General features: G+C 46.1%; 2 protein-coding genes across 8 annotated transcripts in view; both read right to left on the bottom strand.

Annotated features, from left to right (window-relative positions):
- Nucleotides 1–1,575: 1,575 nt before the first annotated feature.
- NCOA4 (nuclear receptor coactivator 4) lies at nt 1,576–14,589 on the bottom strand. 5 transcript variants are annotated; one of them, XM_056351817.1, is made up of 10 exons: nt 14,439–14,589; nt 8,532–8,691; nt 7,932–8,072; nt 7,723–7,811; nt 7,111–7,219; nt 6,450–6,521; nt 5,615–5,767; nt 4,379–5,389; nt 3,931–4,020; nt 1,576–3,350 (listed from the first exon to the last, which is right to left on the bottom strand). In XM_056351817.1, exons 1-10 carry the CDS (start codon nt 14,576–14,578, stop codon nt 3,345–3,347), a joined length of 1,971 nt encoding a protein of 656 aa, XP_056207792.1. In that variant the 5' UTR covers nt 14,579–14,589; the 3' UTR covers nt 1,576–3,344. The 5 variants fall into 5 exon arrangements, with proteins under 5 accessions (XP_056207792.1, XP_056207796.1, XP_056207795.1 ...); XM_056351821.1 differs by lacking the exon at nt 14,439–14,589 and adding an exon at nt 13,846–13,994; XM_056351820.1 differs by lacking the exon at nt 14,439–14,589 and adding an exon at nt 11,894–12,053.
- Nucleotides 14,590–14,718: 129 nt separating this feature from the next.
- The window catches only part of GPRIN2 (G protein regulated inducer of neurite outgrowth 2), a 30,457-nt gene continuing 24,296 nt past the window's right edge, over nt 14,719–20,879 (bottom strand). For 2 of the 3 annotated variants that reach the window (XM_056351823.1, XM_056351822.1), the window contains exons 3-4: nt 19,134–19,244; nt 14,719–18,346 (exon numbers count right to left, since the gene is read on the bottom strand). The gene's annotated coding sequence lies outside the window, so the exon portion shown is untranslated. Of the gene's footprint in view, nt 18,347–18,367; nt 20,256–20,879 lie in introns of those variants that run through there. The other variant, XM_056351824.1, reaches the window with a different exon arrangement.

Raw genomic sequence — 20,879 nt, 5'->3', positions numbered from 1 at the left:
AACCTTAAAGCTAGGCTGCCTCTTGAGACAATTTATCATGTGTCTGGTCTGCATTAACCTCAAATTTCCTGGAATTGCTTGCCTCAGGGGCAGAGCTGAGTGCATTTGTCTGAAGTAGCGGTTTCTAGGGCTATCAAAAGGTTTGGTTCATAACTTGTTTGTAAATGGAGTGATCCGTAGCTTGAGCTGTGAAATATAACCAGCACGGAGGCAGCAGTGATGCAGGTGAATTGTAAATACGGAGTACCGAGAACATCTTGATGATGTTCTGTGTCAAGATTTACTGTGTTCACAGTCTAATGGCAAAAAATCAGTATAAACTTGCTACTTAAAACTGTGACCAAGAGAATATTTGAGTTCAGTAGGAATAAAAGGAAGTAAAATAAAGTTGCGGACAGGATTTGTCAAGCAAGTTACAGTCCTCCCATGCAGGACTGCACAAATGTGAGCATGGGAAACTGTGGCCGTCTTGAAGCACGGTGTTTTATCCTCCTGCAGGGCCAGTCATGGTGTCTAGTTTTGCTGGTAGATGCGAGACAGCTTGCCATGCTGCGGCAGCAGGTGAGGGAGTCTGAGACAACAGGTCTAACAGAAGCTTTTTGAATCTTGTAAAACTGCTTCTGTGTAGTCATTGGAACAGAGAAAGGCAAACCACTTTCACCGTTCCCTGTCAGCAGGTGACTTCTCTTACAACTGGGGGAATGTGTTGAAAAGCCACTAGTCGGGTGGCAGGACTTGCCAGCTTCCCCCATGAAGCAGAAGCTGCCTCTGAAGATAGGAGGCAAGTGTACGTTAGGGCAGAAAAATGATCCAGTCAGTGTTCACAGCTCGCGGTTCCTCGAGCTTATCTGGGACTGAAAAGGGTCGGGAAAAATCTTTTTTTGTGCTTTAAGAGGTTACCCCCTGTGCTTAATAAATTCTAGATGGCAAACCGGTCTGTTTTAAGTGAAGCTTTGTGTAGTCTGGATACTGACCTGTGCTTCTAACAAGGAAGCTCTAGCACATTTGTTCTCTCCATGGTACAGTGCAGCCTGGAGTTTGTAAAGGAATGGAAAATCCTTAAAGGAGGAACAAAACGCACAGGAGCCCAGTGTTCAAAAACCAGGAGAGCACAAGAGCTGGAGAGCAACTAACTACCAGTTGCACAGCTAGACCAGAGGTGTTCTACAGCCATGGGAAAAAGAAGACTGAAGGCTACTAAAATATATAAATCCTCCTGAAGTATTTAAGTGCAATAAGAAACATGTTATTTGGGCCAAATCTGTGTTTCTTACAGTAGCTGGGCAAAGGCTGGGTGATGTAGCCACACTGGCCGTGTATCCCAGGTGTCATGCCGCAGTGTGGCAATGGGCAGGTGTTGTCCATTGAGCTCCTGCCTGGTGCCTGGGCTCGTGCCTGGGCTCCCTGGCTTTGGAGTGCAGCTCCACGCAACTGTGGTAGTGACAAGACAAAGAACTAAAGGCATGCGAATCCAGCACGGGGCGCAAGCACGGCTGCAGCAGCACCCAGAGTTTAACTAGGCAACGCGCCGCAACATTTTTGTTAACCATCCTGCAAGGAAGATGTACCACACCCTTTGGTTGCAATTAGTTTTTAATGGAAAAGACTAATCAATGTTTTACATAAATATCAATTAGTGATAACAAGTCAGTCGAGTAAGTAAAGGAATACATACCCCCAAGTTTTAAAGGCTCATGAGCTGACCAAGTAGCACACAATGACAACTACAAGGAATTGTTAAGAGGTGGGCTGCACGTCGGTCACCTTCGTTAAGTTCCACTGCCAATCAAAATAGGTTGTTGCTGGAGTTAGTCACAGTGCAGTCTTCCCATGTAGCAATGACGACACGTTCAAGGGGAAAAGGGAACTTCAAAAATGTCTTTCTTCTTCCCGCAGAAAGCCCCAAGTGCTCCACTGATGTTAAGCCCTTTCAGGGTCTGGTTTCAGATGTGCAGTATCTTCCTCACTGACTAAAAACTTACTTATAAATAAATGCACAGGTCCTACCAGACAGGAATGTGTTCACACTTCAAAACAATACCAAGGTTGGATCTTGCTAGTAAGTTCTTTTCTACAGGGTTGTGAAGAATTGAAATCACTTCCATTCCCAGGCAGGCTGCAGGGATGGGGAGAAGAGGCAGCTTAATCCGATAACCATTAAGAGCAATTTAAGTGAGTACAAGCTGCACCAGAAACTACATAACTTAATGGTTTTTTATGCAAGCTGACAGGTGTGATCCACATTTCCATCTAACACCTCCACACTCTTTCCTACAGGCTCAAAATGCTAGATACCTAAGGAGGCATTGCTCATGTTATAGCCACAGCTATAGGGATCAGTTACTCGACCCCACTTTCATACGCATAACAACATGGAAATCCACAGATTTAAGTATCTTTCAAATGCATCAGTGGGAGCCACAGTTTGTCAAGTTAGTGTCTCCCAATTCAACAGCATGACATCAATCTGATGAGAAAGCATTTAACTTCCCAAATATTACCTCTAAATACTATGTGGCTAAGATGCCTGCTTTCCAGTGGTTTAGCCATGAATTACCTAGAACTAGCAGACACATACTCTTTTCATCTCACAGCTTTTTCAGTGAAATTCACATAGTTATTAAATGCTGGGGACACGGTAGGATCTGATCTACAGACGCATGAAAATTATCACCCTACCCTGTTCTCTGAATGGCTCAAAAATTTGCAAGAAAAATACTCATTCAGAACTAAGTCACCAATTCTCCCATCACGTGTCAGGTCCCATAAATCTGTGTCTTTTTCAAACTCTGGACTACACATATTCCGCTGGGAGACGCACCAAAACAAGACGCAAATGAAACCTTTCAAGTTAGAAACTGCTCAATAAAAGAAATTGCTTCCAAATACAGCCCAAATTATCTTGCAATCCCAGCAGGCTGGAACCCAACTCATGACAAAGTTGCAGCAGCTGAAATGAATGACACTTCCAAAGTCACTGCCAAAAGGTGGACGTTTCACAGCACCAGAGAGATTTTGCTTTATACTTGCACTGGCTTCAACATATTTCAAGTGACAACCCATTAAAAGAAGATTCACGTAGTCCCATAACAGATACAAATTTACTAACACCTCTATAGTATCAGATTGCTTATGCTCAGTGGGTTTATATTTCAGAATTACTCAGAACAAAAAGGCATCTTCTGCACCATCACTCTATTATATGAGTAATCTTTCTTTTTGTTAAAATTTTAGAAGAAAAGCAGGCGGCCAAACACAAAACACAAGAATTCAGCTGGCTGCAGTCGTTCAGTGTGATGTGCGATCGATCATTACGAAGGGGACAATTTCGATGCTTCAGTTCTTCACATCTAAAAAAAAATAAAATGGGGTTATTACGTTTGATAAACAGAAAGCAACACTTCTGGGGAAAAAAAACCATGTACAAGACATCTGGAGCGGGGCAGGGGGCTCATATTAAAATACAGAACTGAGTATCTTGCCTTTTAGGGTTTGAAGTATGCCTGCTAAGGACTTTTTTCATTAATTTCAAACACAATGATAAGGAGTTACCTCAGCAAAAAAGGAAAAGCATGACATCAGCTGTAAATACATTACCAAAATAAGAAAGCAGCTGCCTGGAAATTCAGACATTAATTGCACCTTCTAGTTACAGCAGAAGTTACTACAATTTTATTAAGTGCCAATCAGTTAAAGAGTGGTTTACTCAAGAACATAAATGAGCTCTCTCCCTGGCTTGTGATAAAAAGAGGAGGAATAATGACCAAGTGGAATGGTCCAAGCTGTTAAAAAGGTATATGGGAAGGAAGTCACAATGCTGTTAAACATTACATTTAGAGAACTCTGAAGGTGACAGCTGCCAGTGTCTGTATTCTGTACCCCCAAGTCCTGCTTAGGCTCAGCTATTCTAACACATTCTGTGCATCCTACCTGTAAAGGAGTCCGATACAGCCATTTTTCTTTATCTCCATTGAGTTTCATACAGGCAAAAAGGTCACAAACTGTAGGAAGGCCAAAGTCCTGAAAGAGAAGTCACATTAATTACCAATATCCAAACAGAAACACATTCTGAAGTATCTTCAAATTCTGTCAAGTGTTCAAAAAGAAAATAAAACTGACCTCCGAGTCTTAGATATGTATACTTTCTTCATTTAGTAAAACATACCAACTCGTTTTGCGTTAAACACTGGCCACAGCTACTGAAGTAACTAAGTAATAAACACTGAAAACATTAAAACAGCTATGAAACCTAAAAACTGCGAAGTCAGTATTATCCAGAAGAGCTATGAATTTGGAAGAGAAGGCAGGCATTACACTCAGTAGAACAATAAACCCAGCACATTGACTTAAGACACAGCAGTAACAGAAACATGCTCACTTGCGCTTTCTTGCGTAGAAGCCATTTATCTTCCACTGGAGGTGGGTTAGCGTTTTCTAGGTTGTTTGAAGCCAACACCCAACTGCTTACGTTCAAGGGGAGATGGAACGGAGCCAGGAGGTCTAGGAAAGGACTCTTGAAACTATTATTTGCTTTTTCCCTACTCGCCTTTTCTTCTGCACTTTCTGCTTTGTGCTCAGACTTAGCTAGCCAGCTTGTCAGAGGCCTTTCAAGCAATACTTTCAAGGGTTCTGCGATCTCTGCTGAATAATCTGCTTTCTCTGCACTAACGGGTTCCCCTGTGAGCTGCTGCATGGGGTTAAGCCAGGTATTGGCAGCAGACTTGGTCTTCTCATGCTCGAGGTTTGAACCATCTTTCTGGCTGACCGGAACTCCATTTTTATCCTTCCCTTCCTTCTTCAGAAGCCATTTACACAGAGCCTCTTTTCCACAGTTTTCATCACACACGCATTCTGAAAAGCTGGCACACAGCTCATTAGCTTTGCATACATCTTCCACTTTAAATGTGGCCTGGGGATGCTGAAGAAGCCAAGCATTTACAGCAGATGTTGTGGGTGACTTCTTTCCGTCAAGATGCTCATTCAGGCACTTCAGATTTCCCAGGTTCTCAATTTCCACGCTCTTGATCTGGCTGCTGCGACAACTGGTACATGTTTCAGCTTTGAGGAGCCAATCATTCAAATTAAATTCTTCCCTAAAAGGTTTAAATTCATACTTCCATTTCTCATCTGAAGCACTGCTTCCATTTTCTGTGTCAGGAGCAAGCAGCCAGTCAGAAAGGTCCATCTCTTCTTGTCCAAGGGATCCCAATTCCTCCACCTTGTCAAAAGTGGAAAAGGATGAGTTGAAAGTAGAGCTGGAGTCCTTGTGGCCAGGGGAGTCTGTCTTCCCAGCAACATCACGCTGTTGATTCTGCAGGAGCCAGTTTTCCAAATCTTTCAGATTCCCCCAGGCTTCCTCAAAATAACAGACTTTGGAAGAATTTAAATCCTAGCAAAGACACATTGAAATACATCTATTAACACTGAAAGACAATGTGCAGTTACCGTTTGCAGTTACCGCTTGGAGCATTCCGATAGTAAGCCCGGAAGTGTTAGCTGAGCATGAGGCAGAGAGAAGAGAATTACAGAAGGTTTAATTCCCACCGTATTCTGCCTGCGATCGCATAGTATTTTCCCCTTTATTAAAAAACTAGGTTAGTGCATACAGGCTTACCTGGCTGGGCTCTGACACGCATTTTTGCATAACCCATTCTTCAAGATTGGTGCTGGGAACATACGGAGCCTGGCAAACACCTGCAGGTCTGCTTCCAAGTAGCCAGTCAGCAAGTGAGGCACTCACTGTCCCACACTGGGGGACTTTCTTCTGCTGAGAAAGAATGTTCTTAGTTAAGAGACAGTCTAATTGCCAAAGCAATCTATGGTGAACATCAAAACAGACACTCAACATGCATCAGCACTTCTGAACCAAAAAACTCCCAGTCCCTTCTAATTAAGAAAAAAGTAAATCTTCCATCGCCTGTATGACTTTAAGCCACCGCACTGATAGCTATTTTTGTGATCCCAGATTCTTCAGAGAATAAAGGACAAAAACGGGAAGCGACAACTTCTACAATGCACAGTTCTGATACGTGTAACCCAGCCATAACCCTCCTTTTGACCACAACTCCCATGACTAATTTGCCACCCGCCTTCACTGATGCTGTTTCTGTGCAGAGCCCAATGTAAGACTTCCCACTAATTTCTGCATTAAAAGGAATTGGATAGTTCCAAGTCCTGGCTTGACAACATCAAGGAACGGTCACTTAAAAAACTCTGACTGACAGTCACAATCCAAATTCACTTTCATACTATGTTCTTGCATGCCTGTTCCTGGAGCAGCTAGAACATCAGATCACTAACGCTCACCGCAGTGACTGTTACTGACTTCTCAAACTTCTTAACAAACAAACAGAAGTCATTACTCAAGCAAGCTAACATACTGTGCTCAAGTTACTCTTTTTCCTTTAATACAACTAAACTTTCAGATACAGGTAAGATCTTAACCTTACCTGCTCGCAGTTCATCAGGGCACAATTCTGCCCTGGGAACCAGGGAGAAGTATTCTCTCTCTCAGAGGTTTGCTGTAATGTAAGAAAAGTAAAAGTTAATTTACATGTCAATTTTGTTTAGTTTCTAGGATTAATTCTACAATAAAGTAGAAATAAAGCACAGTTACAACTGGTCAGTTCTTTGTGGCTAACTATTTTCCCAACATTTAAAAACAGAATGGAGAAAGATTTACTACCTTCAGTCCACTTTCTTTAAGAGAATTATCTCCAATAATACAGGAAATACTGTGCTTACCTAAGAATCCCAAAATAATTTTATCACAGCAAGCCATCTACAATGTATAACTATTAATATCTAAAGAATACCGTAGCATTAATTTTCAGTTGCTGGAGTAAGAATACAACCACTGTTCCCTCAGTCTCTGCCAAAATCTATTAAAGTAACATGTACATAACTAGAGCTAAGTTCGATCAACTACATGCAATAATTAATAAACCACCACATGTATATTATACAGCTAAAACTATATGACTCACACACAAGATCCATACAAGGTGTAACTAAAAGTAGAAACATCACTTCGAGTATATCACACTATTGCCTCTAAAAAAAAGATATTTTTTTCCAAGTATTCCAACCCAGGAAAGCCTTAGTGCTCACCATCGTTTTAATTGAACCAAATGAGGTAATAGCCTGGCGAAGGTAAGATGTGTCAGCCTCAAAATTCAGGATGGAAGACTCCTCTGGTTTAAGAGTAAGACTTTCCAGTCTGAAAGAGTAAGGTGGTAGTTGCAGAAAGAAAAAAAAATAATTTACAATCTTCATCTGTCATGTTTTAGCAATCAGTCCATTATTTCATAAAAAGAATTCCAAGCTGACTTGGTATTAATTAGGTAACAAAAAGACTTCTAATTACATGCATAAAAATAAAGATGTCCCTCACAAACACAAATAAAGAGGATCCACAAACCAGGAACAGAACAAAGAGACAGCAAAAACCAAGTTTCTCCTTCTTACTTTAACTGCCATCAACAACTAAACATTTGAAATACTCTGCACAAATGAGTGCCTCCCCTGCTCTTTATAGCCCTGTACTTTCAGTCAAAGAAAAAAAAGATGAGCGGAATCCTGTCTCGACTGCTTTGAAGATCTTATTTCCAGGAACCATTAAAAATGTAGGAACAGTGAGTTAGATCTATTAGAATCAAAAATCAGATTAAAATTGTGAGTCAAAATAAATACCAATTCATTTGCACCATAAAATGTATTTACCTCTCCAAGCAAGCTGAAATCTGGTTTGCTAGTTCGTTACTGCAGGAACGCTCCAGCTGATGAATAAGACAATTGAATTGTCCCAAGTACTGGATGGAACACAAAACACATGTTACTGTTTTGGCTTCTAAGAGTAAAACTGAGAAAATACTTGCAAGGACAAAGTTTACTTCAAAATGCCAGTGCAACAATTTACAACCCAACCTTACCCAATAGAGCTGCTGCGCCTGCTGCTGCAGTGCCTCCTCCTTCAGCTGCTGGATGAGATCCACCTGCTCAAACAGCCAAACCTCACGGCTGCGCAGGCATTCCAGGTGGCGGCTTATGTGGCTGTGAATCTTCGCTTTTACCTGTAAGGTAACAGGTAGCCTTTCTAGAACATCTGTCAAACTGGATGAACAAGCATATGCTGCACCAATTGCAAAATAGTATTTGTCATAGATAAGTGTTATTTTTGGAGCAATTTATTTCTCAAGAGCTAACCACAGTCACCCAGAGCACCACATGACTCAAGTTAGTAAAAGTTCCACGGCTACCTTTAAAGAAGTACCGAAGAACAATGTCACTTGCAGTATCTCTCTATACGGGTGTTTCAACCAACAGCTTTAGGGAATTCTGCGTGCCTAAGCTAGTAATACAGGAATACCTTTATCAAGAGCACGACCAAATTACACAGCAAGATGTTTGCAAGTCTCTAGGGAAATTTCACACCATCACCATAATAGGAAGTACTCTGGAATAATAAAAACTGGCATTAAAGCCATGTTAGTTATTAAAACATATTTTTTAAAAAAAGAATTTTAAGTTACCTCCCGCCAGTTCTCTTTAATCTGTTGTTCAGCTTTGACAATTCCAGATATAGCTGTTTCCAAGTCCTTCTTTGCTTGAAGGCACTTTGCCAGAGGCTCACTGCTGCAGGAGCTTCTACTTCTATCTTGTGTTGGACTCATTCTTGAAGTGTTCCTAAAACTGAATAATAAAAAAAAAAAATCTTAAGTTTCTATTCCTCTTTAATGGAAGAGGAAGGGCATCATATGAAGAACCATCTGTTCTACTTCACTATAAAGGTGAACAAAAGATCTGCTAAGACCCTACACCAATGCAAGTTTTCTAAACACAGATAAAGCTTTCTCCAGGAGCAACAACGGTCTCTCAAACACTTCGGCCCATGGAATTTGCACAATCGAAGGAAAACCAACACATATTTGACAACAGCTTCAACCACAGGCACTTAGGCAATCCTCCTCTGCGGCTTTTATGTTTAGCCAGCAAACTCCAGCAGCTGAGGCAAGGTTCCACAGCTCTGCCGGAGCTGGGGTAGAACGGCCTGGCAAGGGCCAGGAAATGTTTCAGTCACCCTTTTTTCAGCTGCAGGCGAATGAACTGGCTCCCATGAATGAGAAAACTTCTAATATCGTTTGATCGACTGAAAAACCAAGTGTTGATACACAGATCACTCTTTACTAAGCTGCAAAGGTCAAAACTGAGAGCAGCTGCCCATTATTTTTGTCCTGGTCACTGCTGTGGTAACTTAGCTTCAGCATATCCTCAAGTAAAAGGAGCTCAGATACAGAATTTCTACTCAAGTTACACTGTTAAGGAGTCTGCAAGTTAAGGGGAAAAAAGCTAAATATGGATATTTAGTAAAAATGGGAAGCATCAATATAAGCATTTTTCCTAAATGGCAGATATTTTGTTTCAGCTCTCCTGTTGGTTTCATGGGATTCCTGAAGCACTAATTAAACATTTGTAGCAAACATTCTATTTAAAAACAAGTCTTCAGCAATGACAGCTACAGAAATTCCCAGCAGAGTTGATTAGAAGCGTACACATATGCCAATCTAAATATTTCACAGATTTTACCACTCCTCTGGAGGGAACTGAAAGAGTATTTTGAATATGACAAGGTGACCATGGAGCTTGTGTTACCGAGCAGCTATTCAGTCTGTGATTTCTGAGCCCCATAACCATATAAACTGCAACCCAAAAATCCTTCTATAGCCAAGGCCCACCAGATACATGCAAGTTGTGTACATCAGAGAGCAGAGGGCCAGGAGTGGCTCACAAGTGGAATCTGGCAGGAAAAGCAAGGTTCGCTGTGAGGCAGCGGCAGAGGCTGCATCTCCCTTAGTTCCCTCCACACCATGGGCTTCCCATCTCCCAGGTGCCCCCAGCCATGAGAAATGGAGCAGGCACCAAAGCCATGCCAAGCCCCCGTACAAAACTCAATTCCATCCTTGACGTAACATCTCACCTTCTAGGAAGTGCAGAGCAAAACCAGAAGAGAAGTAACCTTGAATTTATTTTTTAAGTTTATGTTAATTCTACACCAAATTAGACAAAGTGCGGAAGTCCAAAATACCTCATTTTCCATTCCATGCTATGAATGTCAGTTTCGTCTTTGTATTTGCATACTCTGTAACACATTCACAGGTTCAATACTGCAAGATTTCATGACCTTCACCTTGCCACTGATGTTCAATAAAAGGTAAGCTTTCTCTTTACAACACCCCTCCCCCAGATTTTATCTGGCTTATCAACTCTCTCATGTACAACCTACAGGAAAGCATAAGCGGGAGCCCTAGCTCTCAGATGCAACCTAAAAGTATTAGTGCAAAGGCAGAGATATAGCCAGCCAAGAAAACCAAGGCGTTAGATATATTAAGAGCTATCAGATACTCAAAAGTCAACAAAAAAATCCTATTGTTCTTCATTATTTTATTCATCATACTTCTATGTAACAACCGAGTCAAAGTCTGAAAAGCTAAACGTAATTGCCATGTTGGCTTGCACAGCAGATAACGTACTTAAAATTGTGAAAACTATGCTGAGCTGTGTATCTACAAATGCCAAGTCCAATGTATGCCGCATTACCATTTATGTGTTTTCTGAATTTATGCCTCGAGGGAACTGGGCTCAGTATCTGAAGAAATACTACTTTTTCACACTGCATTAGCAACTACATACTGGGACAGTCAAATGTAAGAAACTTACACATTCTCCTCTATCTCTGAAAATACTTGTGTTTGTTGCTTTTCTGCCTTTTCATTTGCTTGGAAGAGTTGCTCTCCGAAATGTATACAAAAAGAATGAATGCTGCTTTCCTCCTGCCAGCCAGCTCTTGTAAAACAGCTGTTCTTATGCTTTGTCAGTAGCCAATAAAACTCACGTTACAGTTGAGGAAGAGTCACTCCACCCTTCCCAGTTTTTGCAGGCCTCTAAGGAAAACAAGTGGGGGTAACCACCTACTTCCTTGCTGCGCAAGTACCACCAAACAGCAGTAGGGGTTCAAGACACCCAAGATCACGTCTGCAACAGCGTACACAGCTGCAATACAGAGGCATCATTTTTGGCAAATTCCACGCCACCGAAGTGTTCCCACCCGCACGGAGCATCCCCCCGCGGGTACCACGGGATGCACAGGCGCACACACACACACATGCCCCTCCCCATCGCCGGGCTTGCACTTACTTTCCGAGCGAGGGCAGCAACCCGGCAGCGGCCTGCTTATAAAGCTGCTGCCGTTCGCAGCCTTCCATCCCGCACAAGCACGGCCCCCGAACGCGCAGCTGCCTTCAGCCCCGCTGCAGAATCCGCTCCAAATTCCGCCGACGGAGGCGAGGCAGGCGGGGGCTCGGCGGGCAGCCCACCGCGGCCCCCTGCGGCGCCGCCCGCGCTTTATCGGGGCCGCCAGCCCGCGCCCCGCCCCGCGGCCACGGCGCCACGGCGCGCCCGCACGTCGGCAGCGGCCGGGGGAGGCGCCGGAGCCGCCCCGGGGGGCGCGGGGGGGGGCCGGGCCCCGGTACGGCCATCTTACCCCCGCCCGGCGAGGGGGCGGCGGCAGAGCCCCAGCCGCGCTCCCCTCCCCCGTCCTCTAGCGCGCCGAGAGCCTCCTAGCATCCCCCCGGCAGCTCAAACCGCAGAACCGCAGCGTTTTGCAACAAACCCGCGATGTCTTGCAACTTCAGCGCTGTGGCAATGCGCCTTTTTCACACAGGCGATGCAGCAGAGCGCACCCGAGCGCGCAGGCCTCCAGCCCGCGGCCCTTCTGCAGCAAGGAGGGCTACACGGGGCTGCGAGCCTCCACGCCGGCCACATGAGATACCCCTCCCCGTGCCCGGGCGCACCCAGACCCCGCAGCGAGGCTCCCCGGCACGGCACGGCACGGCACCTGGGATGTTCCAGCAATCCTTCTGCTAACAAACGGCTGGGCTGTGGCCAGCTCCGGAGGGCCCCAACTGAGACCGACGCGCGCACAGCCCTTATCTGCTCTCGCTCCACGCTCCCGCACGCAGGCGAGGAAAGCAGAGGTACGTGTCTGCACGTAATCAGTTAAAATGTTACAGGGCTGAAACCGAAAGAACCGCCCAAATGAGGCAGGAAGATAGTAATATTGTCTCTATTCGCAAAATAACCGGTGGCCTTTACGGAAAGATTTTTGTCTTCCGACACCCAAAAGCCTTGCCGGGGAGCTGTCACCACCACGACCCTGCAGCCCAAACTCCTGGCCACTGTATCGCTTCTCCGCACAACCTCCAGTCTTCAACAAGCTGCCTGCCCTCTACTCCCGAGGTGTCTTCTTTTGCTTTTATTTGTAGATCAGAAACTGCTGGACAAAAATCATCTTTCTCCATTTTCACTAAATCCCACGTGGCTGGGGCACAGGGGAGGGGGCGAGCCTTCCTCGCCCACGCAAGCTGCTAACCAGCCAGCAGAAAACTGGTTTTACCAGCCTTTCAGCCCAGCCACCCCCGGGAAGATCATTGTTTTCCATTTCAAACGAGTGTTGAATAACCTCAAAAAGATGGCCGTGCCGGGAACAAAACCTCACATCGAACAGGCTCTATTTATAAATGCGGAAAGATTTCTTTCAGCTGGCAGGCCAAGGCTGTCCGAAAGGTCTCTCTGACCTGACTTCATGCGGTTTTAAAACCAGCTGGCTTGTTTGAACTGGAATCACGCTTAGTCTCCATTTACTCCACCAAAAAACAGTACTTCTTCTGAAGTACCATCCCAAATAAGGTACGTGGGAGTTGTGGTCAGAGAGTGAAGTACTGTAAGTACACAAGCTGAATCTCAGAAATTTCCATTTGCATCCAAACATAACAAGCATTTTATACAGTACAGCATCAGCCTCGCAACCCAGGACCTTCGTGGACCTTCTGCTGGGAGGATTATTTTCCTCCAAAACAAGTATGTAACACCCTGTTTTGTAAGCCACAAGCAGAAAAAATGACCTCTAACAGTTCTGAGTAAAAGACAAAGTGAAATTAACACCTTAAGGAATTATAAGGGAAAAAGTTCCAGGTAATACATTTTCCTAAAATTCAAGTAGTTTTCACCTGCCTGCACTGTACTGGATCTGGGCCACAGACCGGAACACATGCAACTGCCTTTTCAGCCTATTTTAGCCTTGGAAGAGGCCACTCAGCGCACAAAGTACAGATACCAAGACTTCTTCACCAGAGCTGGGTTCTGAAGAGTCGCAAGTTACCAGTGCAGCTGAGACAAGAGGTCTGATCATCGCTTTATTCTATCCATCGTAAACATTTTTTTTAAAGGACAGCACAGCAGGCAAAGTACAATCACAAAATATCTGAATACAAAAGCCTGAAATCATGGTGCCATAATTGCATACAACACCAAAGTAGATCTTCCAGAGTGGAAAAGACCACTGTTATCTTAACACAGGTTTTATATTACAACACATCTATCCTTCTGACTTTTGCATTTAAAACCCTTTGGAAAACAAGTGATAGGCCCCTAAGGTAGCACTGCCACGCTCTTTGTATATCCATCAACATAACGTTATGCACTTGCAGAGTTCTGAACCCTATTTTTTACTTGACTGTCAGCTTCCTTCCCCTCCCATGATGCATGCCTTACCTAAAACCCCAGTGGAAGAAACCCCAGTGGAGGACAATCATTTTGCTCTGTCGGCTTTTCCCTTTAACCCCAGCCACAAATACTGAGGTTAAAGCTGAAAGAAGGCCTGACAAAATCCCTGAAAGCTCTGGCTCGAACCACTTACCAACCACCTAACAACGCCGGTTTTTCAACCTGTCAGTAAGCATGGTGTACAACAACTCCTGATCGTTTCTAACACCGGCTGTTAATACTTACACAACCTTTGACAAGCGCTGACACAAGATTCTGACTTTTCAGTTTAGGGGTGAGATGACTTTAGGAGTGCTAGCGGCTCAACCCCTCACGGGCATAAGAAGGAAGCGAGATTAGTGAGAAAAAAAAATAAATCCACCATGTCTTCGTATCCGATCACTGTCAGCCCTCCACCACCGAATGCCGGTTCCCGGACCGCCCCGCCCGGCCATGCCGACCCCCGCCGGGCGGGCCCGGGCGACTTCCCGCCGGCTGCTGGCGGGTGGCCCCGCGGCGGGCCCGGCACCTCACCCCGCGGCGGCCCCGCGCCCCGCCGGCCTCGCCGCCCGCCTGCGCGGAGCCCCGGCCCGCGGGGGTGCAGCCGCCACCCCCGGACAACGCGGACCGCCCGTCCAGCGGGCTGCGGCAGGCGGCGACGGCGGCACCGCCAGAGAAATCCCCCACAGAAACTAACCGCACCACCGGCCCTCCCTCACCACCACCACCCGCCCGCCGCACGGTAACGCGTGTCCGTCCCCGCTGGCGCGCAACCGCCGCCGGCCCGGCCCGCGGGGGGGCCCGGCCCAGCCACCGCCCGCCCCCGCGGTGCCGCTTACCGGCGCCCGGCGCGGCGTCCCCTCAACCCAGCGCCGCCGCGGCTGCCCGGCCAGCAAGGGCCGCTCTCGCGAGAGCGCCGGCCCGCCCGCCCCCTGGCGGCGCGGCGGAGAGCCTGCGCGGCCGGGCGGGGCGCCGCCATGGCAGCGGGGGCAGGGAGCGGGGGCGGCCCGAGGGCGCGCAGGCGGAGGGCGGTGAAGGGGGCAGCACGAAGGCGGAGCGGGGCAGAGGAGCGGGCTGTGTGTGTCTGTGTGTGGTGCTGTTCCGCAAAGCAGCCAAACACCGTGAATCGCAGCAAACCCAGCACAGCAAATCCTGTCAGACAGGCCCGCAGCAGCGCGGCTCGTGGCCTCGACACCTCTGTCCCACACAAACCTCAGGGCCCGCCATGGCGGCGTGCGGCCTCCAGCCAGGGCGGGAAGGCCTTGGTGCTGGTGAAGACACCAAGCTGGCGGACCCATGAGCTTCCCAGCACCGGTGCGGCCCACGGCAGGCCGGAGACGGGCCTCAGCGCCCCTCACCCCACGCAAAGCCGGCAGCCCTGCCCCACCGGAGCCTCTGCCCCAGGAAGAGGCCTTGCAGCTCGTGATCCCTGGCGTGCCCCCTCCATCCTCCCCTCTCCCGTTTTCCCTGTGGTGGTGGGAGAGCTGCCCAGCAGCTGGGGTACCCGGCAGGCAGTGGGAGGGCTGCCCGGCTCCCTCAGCCCTGCACAGGCCATGGCCAGCCGAGCCACGCTGCCTCCGTTCGTCTGCAGGCGGGACGTGCTGAAGTCCACCACCACTGACGGCCTGGCCCACCTCAAAACCTCCGACAGCACCGGGTCACCCTCCCCACCCACGGCGAAGCAAAGCAGAGGGGAAGGGTGAAGTCCGGTACATGGCAGGGGATGTGGCCAGCCACCAGTTTTGGTCTTTTTCGTGCTCGCTGGGAAACTGCCAATGGGCATTGCTTGGTTTGGCTTAACACAGTACTTATATTGTAGTATTTTGTGTTTTCCCAAGTGTGCAGCATAGCAGAACACTTCCTAATACCTGCCATCATGGTTTTCAGCTGGGAAAAGAATCCAGTTACTCTTCTGGAGGGCAGCAAGAGCGGGCTGCACTAAGGCTGCCCATGCTTTTAGCTGTTAAAGGCAAGCAGATGCCAGCCTTCCCGGGACCACCCAGCCAGCACCTCCAAGAATGCATGTCTGTGAAGCCGCTGCCTTTTATAGGTGCTTGCACAGTATTTGAAACAATTAACAGAGAAAATGGGTTTCAAATAGAAACCTAAGTAGCTGTGCAGCTCTGCATACATGTGCTAGCTGAGTCATCATTTTCTACACATAGGAGCTCCTCCGGTCATGGACAGAGGAGGTGTTCCTTTGAACAGGGCCTTACTTGTGGTTAGGGCTCATGGCTGTGGCCAGAGTACAAATAATTTAGTGCTGACATAAGAGAAAGTAGAAGCCAGCCACCTAATCCCAGTTGCGCTGTTACTCCAGGAACACGCATTTCAGGCATCTGGCTTCCTCCTCGTGTAAATACTTAGGAGACACAGGATGTGTTATATAATCCTTCTCTGTGTATTTGGATGTAAGAGAAAAAAATAATAGCAGCCCTGTCTGACCTTGAAAACCAGCAGCGCTTCTATACCTGTTGCGTCCCTCCATCCAGTTCCCCAGCAGGACTGGGTCGGGTAAAGCGAGCAGCCTCTCTCGGGCAGGCAGGCACAGCAGACAAAGCGGCCTGCTGTCATGTCTCCCATTGGCTTGACCAAGGCAATATCATAATCTAGATGGTTTTCATGGAGCCACTTGTGCTGGCAGGTTTGCTTCACACAGTATGCTGTCTGCGTGAATGCATTGTGGTTAAGGTTATGCTTTCCTAGGAGGATTCACCAGCTGGATACATCTTCCATCTCTCCCTTAAAGGAATTTCAGAGTAAGGAACTGTATGCATATTTTTAATGAGCTCTTCCCTCTCACCACTGATGGCAGTATGTGCTGCTCCTCCCTCTGCCATACCCTTAGCCCCATCAGATGCGCCTTTTTATGCAAACCTGCATAGCGGATCAAAAAATGGAATTTAAAATGGCATTAGTCTAAGCAAAGGACAAATTGGTAGTCTGCTAAATTAGGGGTGAAGGTTGGGTAGAGATGCAATTTTGTGGAAAAATAAACAAGAAGATCTCCTCATGTTCAAACAGTAGCAAAAATAAAATCTTATGTACTGTGTTGTTCCTCAGTGCTGGATAAAACTCCGCATCAGTATTGACAGTAAGCCTCCTACCAGGGTACAAAGAGAAGCATTTTAGATGCACAAGAAGCAACTACATACACATCAAAAATAGTTAATGAGGATAAACACATGCAACTTTTCCCTCGGGAAGTCTATGACACCACATAATGCGCTGCTGTACCCAGAATTCAGTTCTGTTTCCTGCTAAATGGTAATCATACGTGTAGTCCTGCAGCATAAAGCCCATCCTTCCTGACAAGCCACTGCTTGGCTTTGCCTTGATTCTGCAAAAGTGCTTAATGACCCTCTTTGTACACTCCAAGACATTCTTCCTTGCTGGGCTGCAGCGTGAGAATGAAGGGCAGGGTGAGATTCATCCTTCCACACCCTTGAAACAGGAGCCTCAGTACAGAAGTGGAAGCTTTTCCTGCAATTCTTCGGTATTGGCCTGCCAAACTGTACTACTCTGCACCACCCAAAACACAAAGAACCTGAGGAATGTTCTCTGCTACAATGATTTTGTAGCAAGTTTCACGGGGGTCTACGCACATGTTCTTAAAGAATGTTTCTGGTTCCAGTTTAGACCATTCATCTTTCAATAGCTGCAATAGTTTCAGCTGAAGAGAAGCAGTTGTGTTAACTCCTATATTTAATGCCTCATAATGTAATTTCCCAGTTCTACAATTCTACCGCAGAGTTAAGCAGCACAACGCTGCCTTTTGAAAGGGAAATAAAGAAGTGCAGCACACTGATGCGGCGAGGCAAGCATGGCACCGCTAGAGGTGAAGCCAGATGCCAAGGCAGAGTTGCAAGCTGATGGCCGCTCCTCTCAGAGACAGCAACAGTCCTAAAGCAGAATATGAAATTATAGAAGGGTCGTCCTTATAGGCATTGGGGAAATTCATGCAGCTCCCGGGGGAATCACCAGTTGCTTCAAGCTCTGCTGCTGGAAGTGGGTTGTTTTCTCTTTGTCCCTGTCAGCCTGGCTGCATCCCGCCCTCATATCCTCTCTGACGTCTGTCCTTGGTCCCCTTCCAGGCAGGCCGTGACCTGGTGCTCGGTCTCACAACTGCATGCCAGATCCATCCCCAGCCTTCCCCCAGAGCTCATCCTGCCCATGGCCAGAGGCCAACCTCGCAGTCACCAAGCAGCCCAAGGAGCCGAGAGGGGCAGCAGTCAGTTTTGCTTAAGTCCGAGGCTTTACTTCCCTGCAGGGGATTTTCAGAGCTCTCTGTGCTGTATTTACGTGCCTTGAATCTTTGCGGTTTTTTGTCAAGCTACCTCAATTCCAGAGATAAACTAAATATTTTTGAACTCCCACACAAACAGTTTCATACAGAGGCTGTGAACAGATGTTGTAATGGTCTTTTCCTGCATGCCACACTTGGCCTTTTCGCTTCTTCTAGGTTAAGGATTTCTCATTTCTGCAAACTTTTTTAAATTACTATCAGCCTGTCTCACATATAGTCTATCCCACTTCACATGCAACAGAAGTACAGACTACACCTAAACTCCACACGCAGCTTTCATTTAAAGAGATTACCAGAAAGGTTTTCTGTAGCTTCTCCAGGAAGTCTAACCAAAAGCAGAACTTACTTCTGGAAGCAATGGGCTGCAGTGAGAACCCAGCAATCGTGAATAAGGGTCCCACCACAGACGTGAACAAATCTCTTACTTGTTGTGGTCCAAACCTATCAATGTAAAAAATAACAAAAGTTTTAGCCAAAGAAACGTCATCGCTGAGTAGAGGGACAGAGAAGAAGAACAGATGAACTTGTGGCAACAGAAATTATTTCTCTTGTGCAATAGGGGCTACTAGCAATTGTAGAGGGAAATAACATTATTTGTGTACTACTTCATCATGTATTCAGTGAAAGTAATTAAGACTCCATACCCTATGCACAGACATGTTGGTAAGCACATACCCAAACATTCAGATGTTTGTCAACACAGCATCTTTTGTGTGATATGTGCCTAGGCAAGTAGTTTTTCCTAAGAGTCCCACATGTTCTCTAAAACAAAACCATGGGTATGGCCATTTTAATCCTTGCCCGTTTTTTCTGCCTTTTTTGTTATTGTTGTCGTTATTTTTCCCTCCTGAAATCGTCCCAAGCCTCAGCTGGTAGGTGCATCTCAAACAGCGACCACTTCATATACACATAGCCTTTTGCAGAAACAGGAGATTCTTTGATGGCCAGAAATTCTATGTCTTGCCACCTATCAAGGGGAAAGGTCAGGTGTGATGGATAGGTACTGCAACTCACATGCGCTTTACAAGCAAGAGGAACAAGCGTATATGTGTTGTGGGTTACAATAGACTTGACAACATCTTTGACGGCAGCAGGAATAGCCCAATGGCTACACAAAAATGTGCCGAAGTGTTACTTGTCAGTAAGTGTGTTACTGACTTCATCAGCAACCTCTTCCAAGACGGTGATATTTATATTACTGAAAAATTGTCATAAAGGTTGTGCATACCTGCAAGGAGACTTGCCAAGGCCAGGAGTGTGGCTTTGCTTCCATGCCTGATATAGTTCTCCCTGCAGTGTTTGGCTGAAAGTAACACTCTGCCACAGTTTGCTGGCCAGTCTACAATACACAGAGAAAAACACTCAATAAGCAAAGTCATATCCCAACAGTGATTCACTGATCCTAGACTTGGTGGCTCCTACAACTATTGAAGAAGAATGAAATATTAAACATAAATCCTTAGCCATGTTCCACGTACACTACAATGTCATTTTTTTAATAACTGCCTGGCGCACTTGAGATGTTAAAAATGCTGTAAATTCAAGAAATCAGAACGTCAATGGGCAAGTTTCCCATGCAAGCTCACTGTTAAAAATTCAGAGACCTCTAGTTTCCCAAGGAGCTGGGTTTTGTGGTTCAACACACACACACACACACCCCCTGCCTCTCAGCCTGCAAGCGACTGGCTTTTGGGACAGGGCAGCTGCTTCGTGTTTGGCTGCTTGGAGGATAGCTCAGATGCAGGCTAATGTAGAGCAATTCAAGAACTGCATGAAGATAAATTTGAGTTGGTTTCAAGACGTTATCTCCATTTATTCCCAGGGGCTCACTTTGCATTTTAATCAGAAAAAAACCAAACAAAAAGCAATTGATCCTGCACAATGTATTTCTCTGGATCGTTCATCACCTCCTGCTTGTTACAGCAGGGTTGAGGAGATGAGTTAAACCTGGTGAGGTTATTTTTTAATCATCTTTGGCGGAAGATAGTTGGCTTCTGTGATGCTAGAAAGGTGGGAAAGTGATACAGGAAAGAGCTGGTGTCCAGTACAGGATAGAAACCTCCGAATCTAATATCCCCATAGAGGGAAGTACTTTATTTTGTATAAAGGCATGTAATACCCAGATATTCCATTTCCCTATGACAGAAAAACCAAAAGACTTAAATAAGAACCTAATGAGGAGAAAATGCGCAGGGAAGGCACAGACCTGGTGCCCCAAGTAGGGCACTGGTGCCAACACAAACATGAGGGAAGGGCCTCCAGGGAAGGTGAAAGCAGAGGAGATGCTTGTCCTGCAGCCCCAGAAAAGGTCCTGGCACCAGCGCTCAGGCAAAGCACCGAAGGGCCCACACTAGGAGGGAGGGAGAGCGCATGTAAACAGCATGTCTTTTCAAACAATTGTAACTAATCAAAAATTGTTTTTACAAAGCTTCAACCTCCTTCACAAAACTTGTTCTGTCACAAACGTAGTTTCAGCCTGTAGTGAAACAAGCTGTGTGATTTTGGTCACTAAACATTGTGCATGTGACCCTCCCAACACCATGTAAAAAAACCCACAAATATATATATATATATATATATATACACACACATACATATATTCCAGCCAAAACTGGAGCAGGAAAGGACTCAGCACAGGCTTAAAGCACAAGGGCTGTTTTATCTGACAACTATGCTATGTTACGGCTCTAGGGATTGCTCTTGCTTAAGTGGGGAAGTGGATTGTTGAACAATGGGTAACACATAATCAAAACAGGCCTCTTCTTCTTTCTCAGGAACACTTGTCTCAGCTTTTTCCAAGATCCCTTTTAAGAAAGCAGCTACAGCAGCATGCACTAAATTAACCCCTAACTCTACCATCAAAGTGAGTCCCACGCTGAAAAAAGCATGAAATTTAACAAACACAGATCCCTATGAAAACAAGGAAGGAATTACAACATAACCCATCACATCATAAATTCAAATTAATGTATGG

The sequence above is a fragment of the Falco biarmicus genome, chromosome 9 (assembly GCF_023638135.1).
Source record: "Falco biarmicus isolate bFalBia1 chromosome 9, bFalBia1.pri, whole genome shotgun sequence".
NCBI lineage: Eukaryota > Metazoa > Chordata > Aves > Falconiformes > Falconidae > Falco > Falco biarmicus.
The sequence above is the reverse complement of the archived record's forward strand: the minus strand, read 5'-3'. Positions and strand labels throughout refer to the sequence as shown.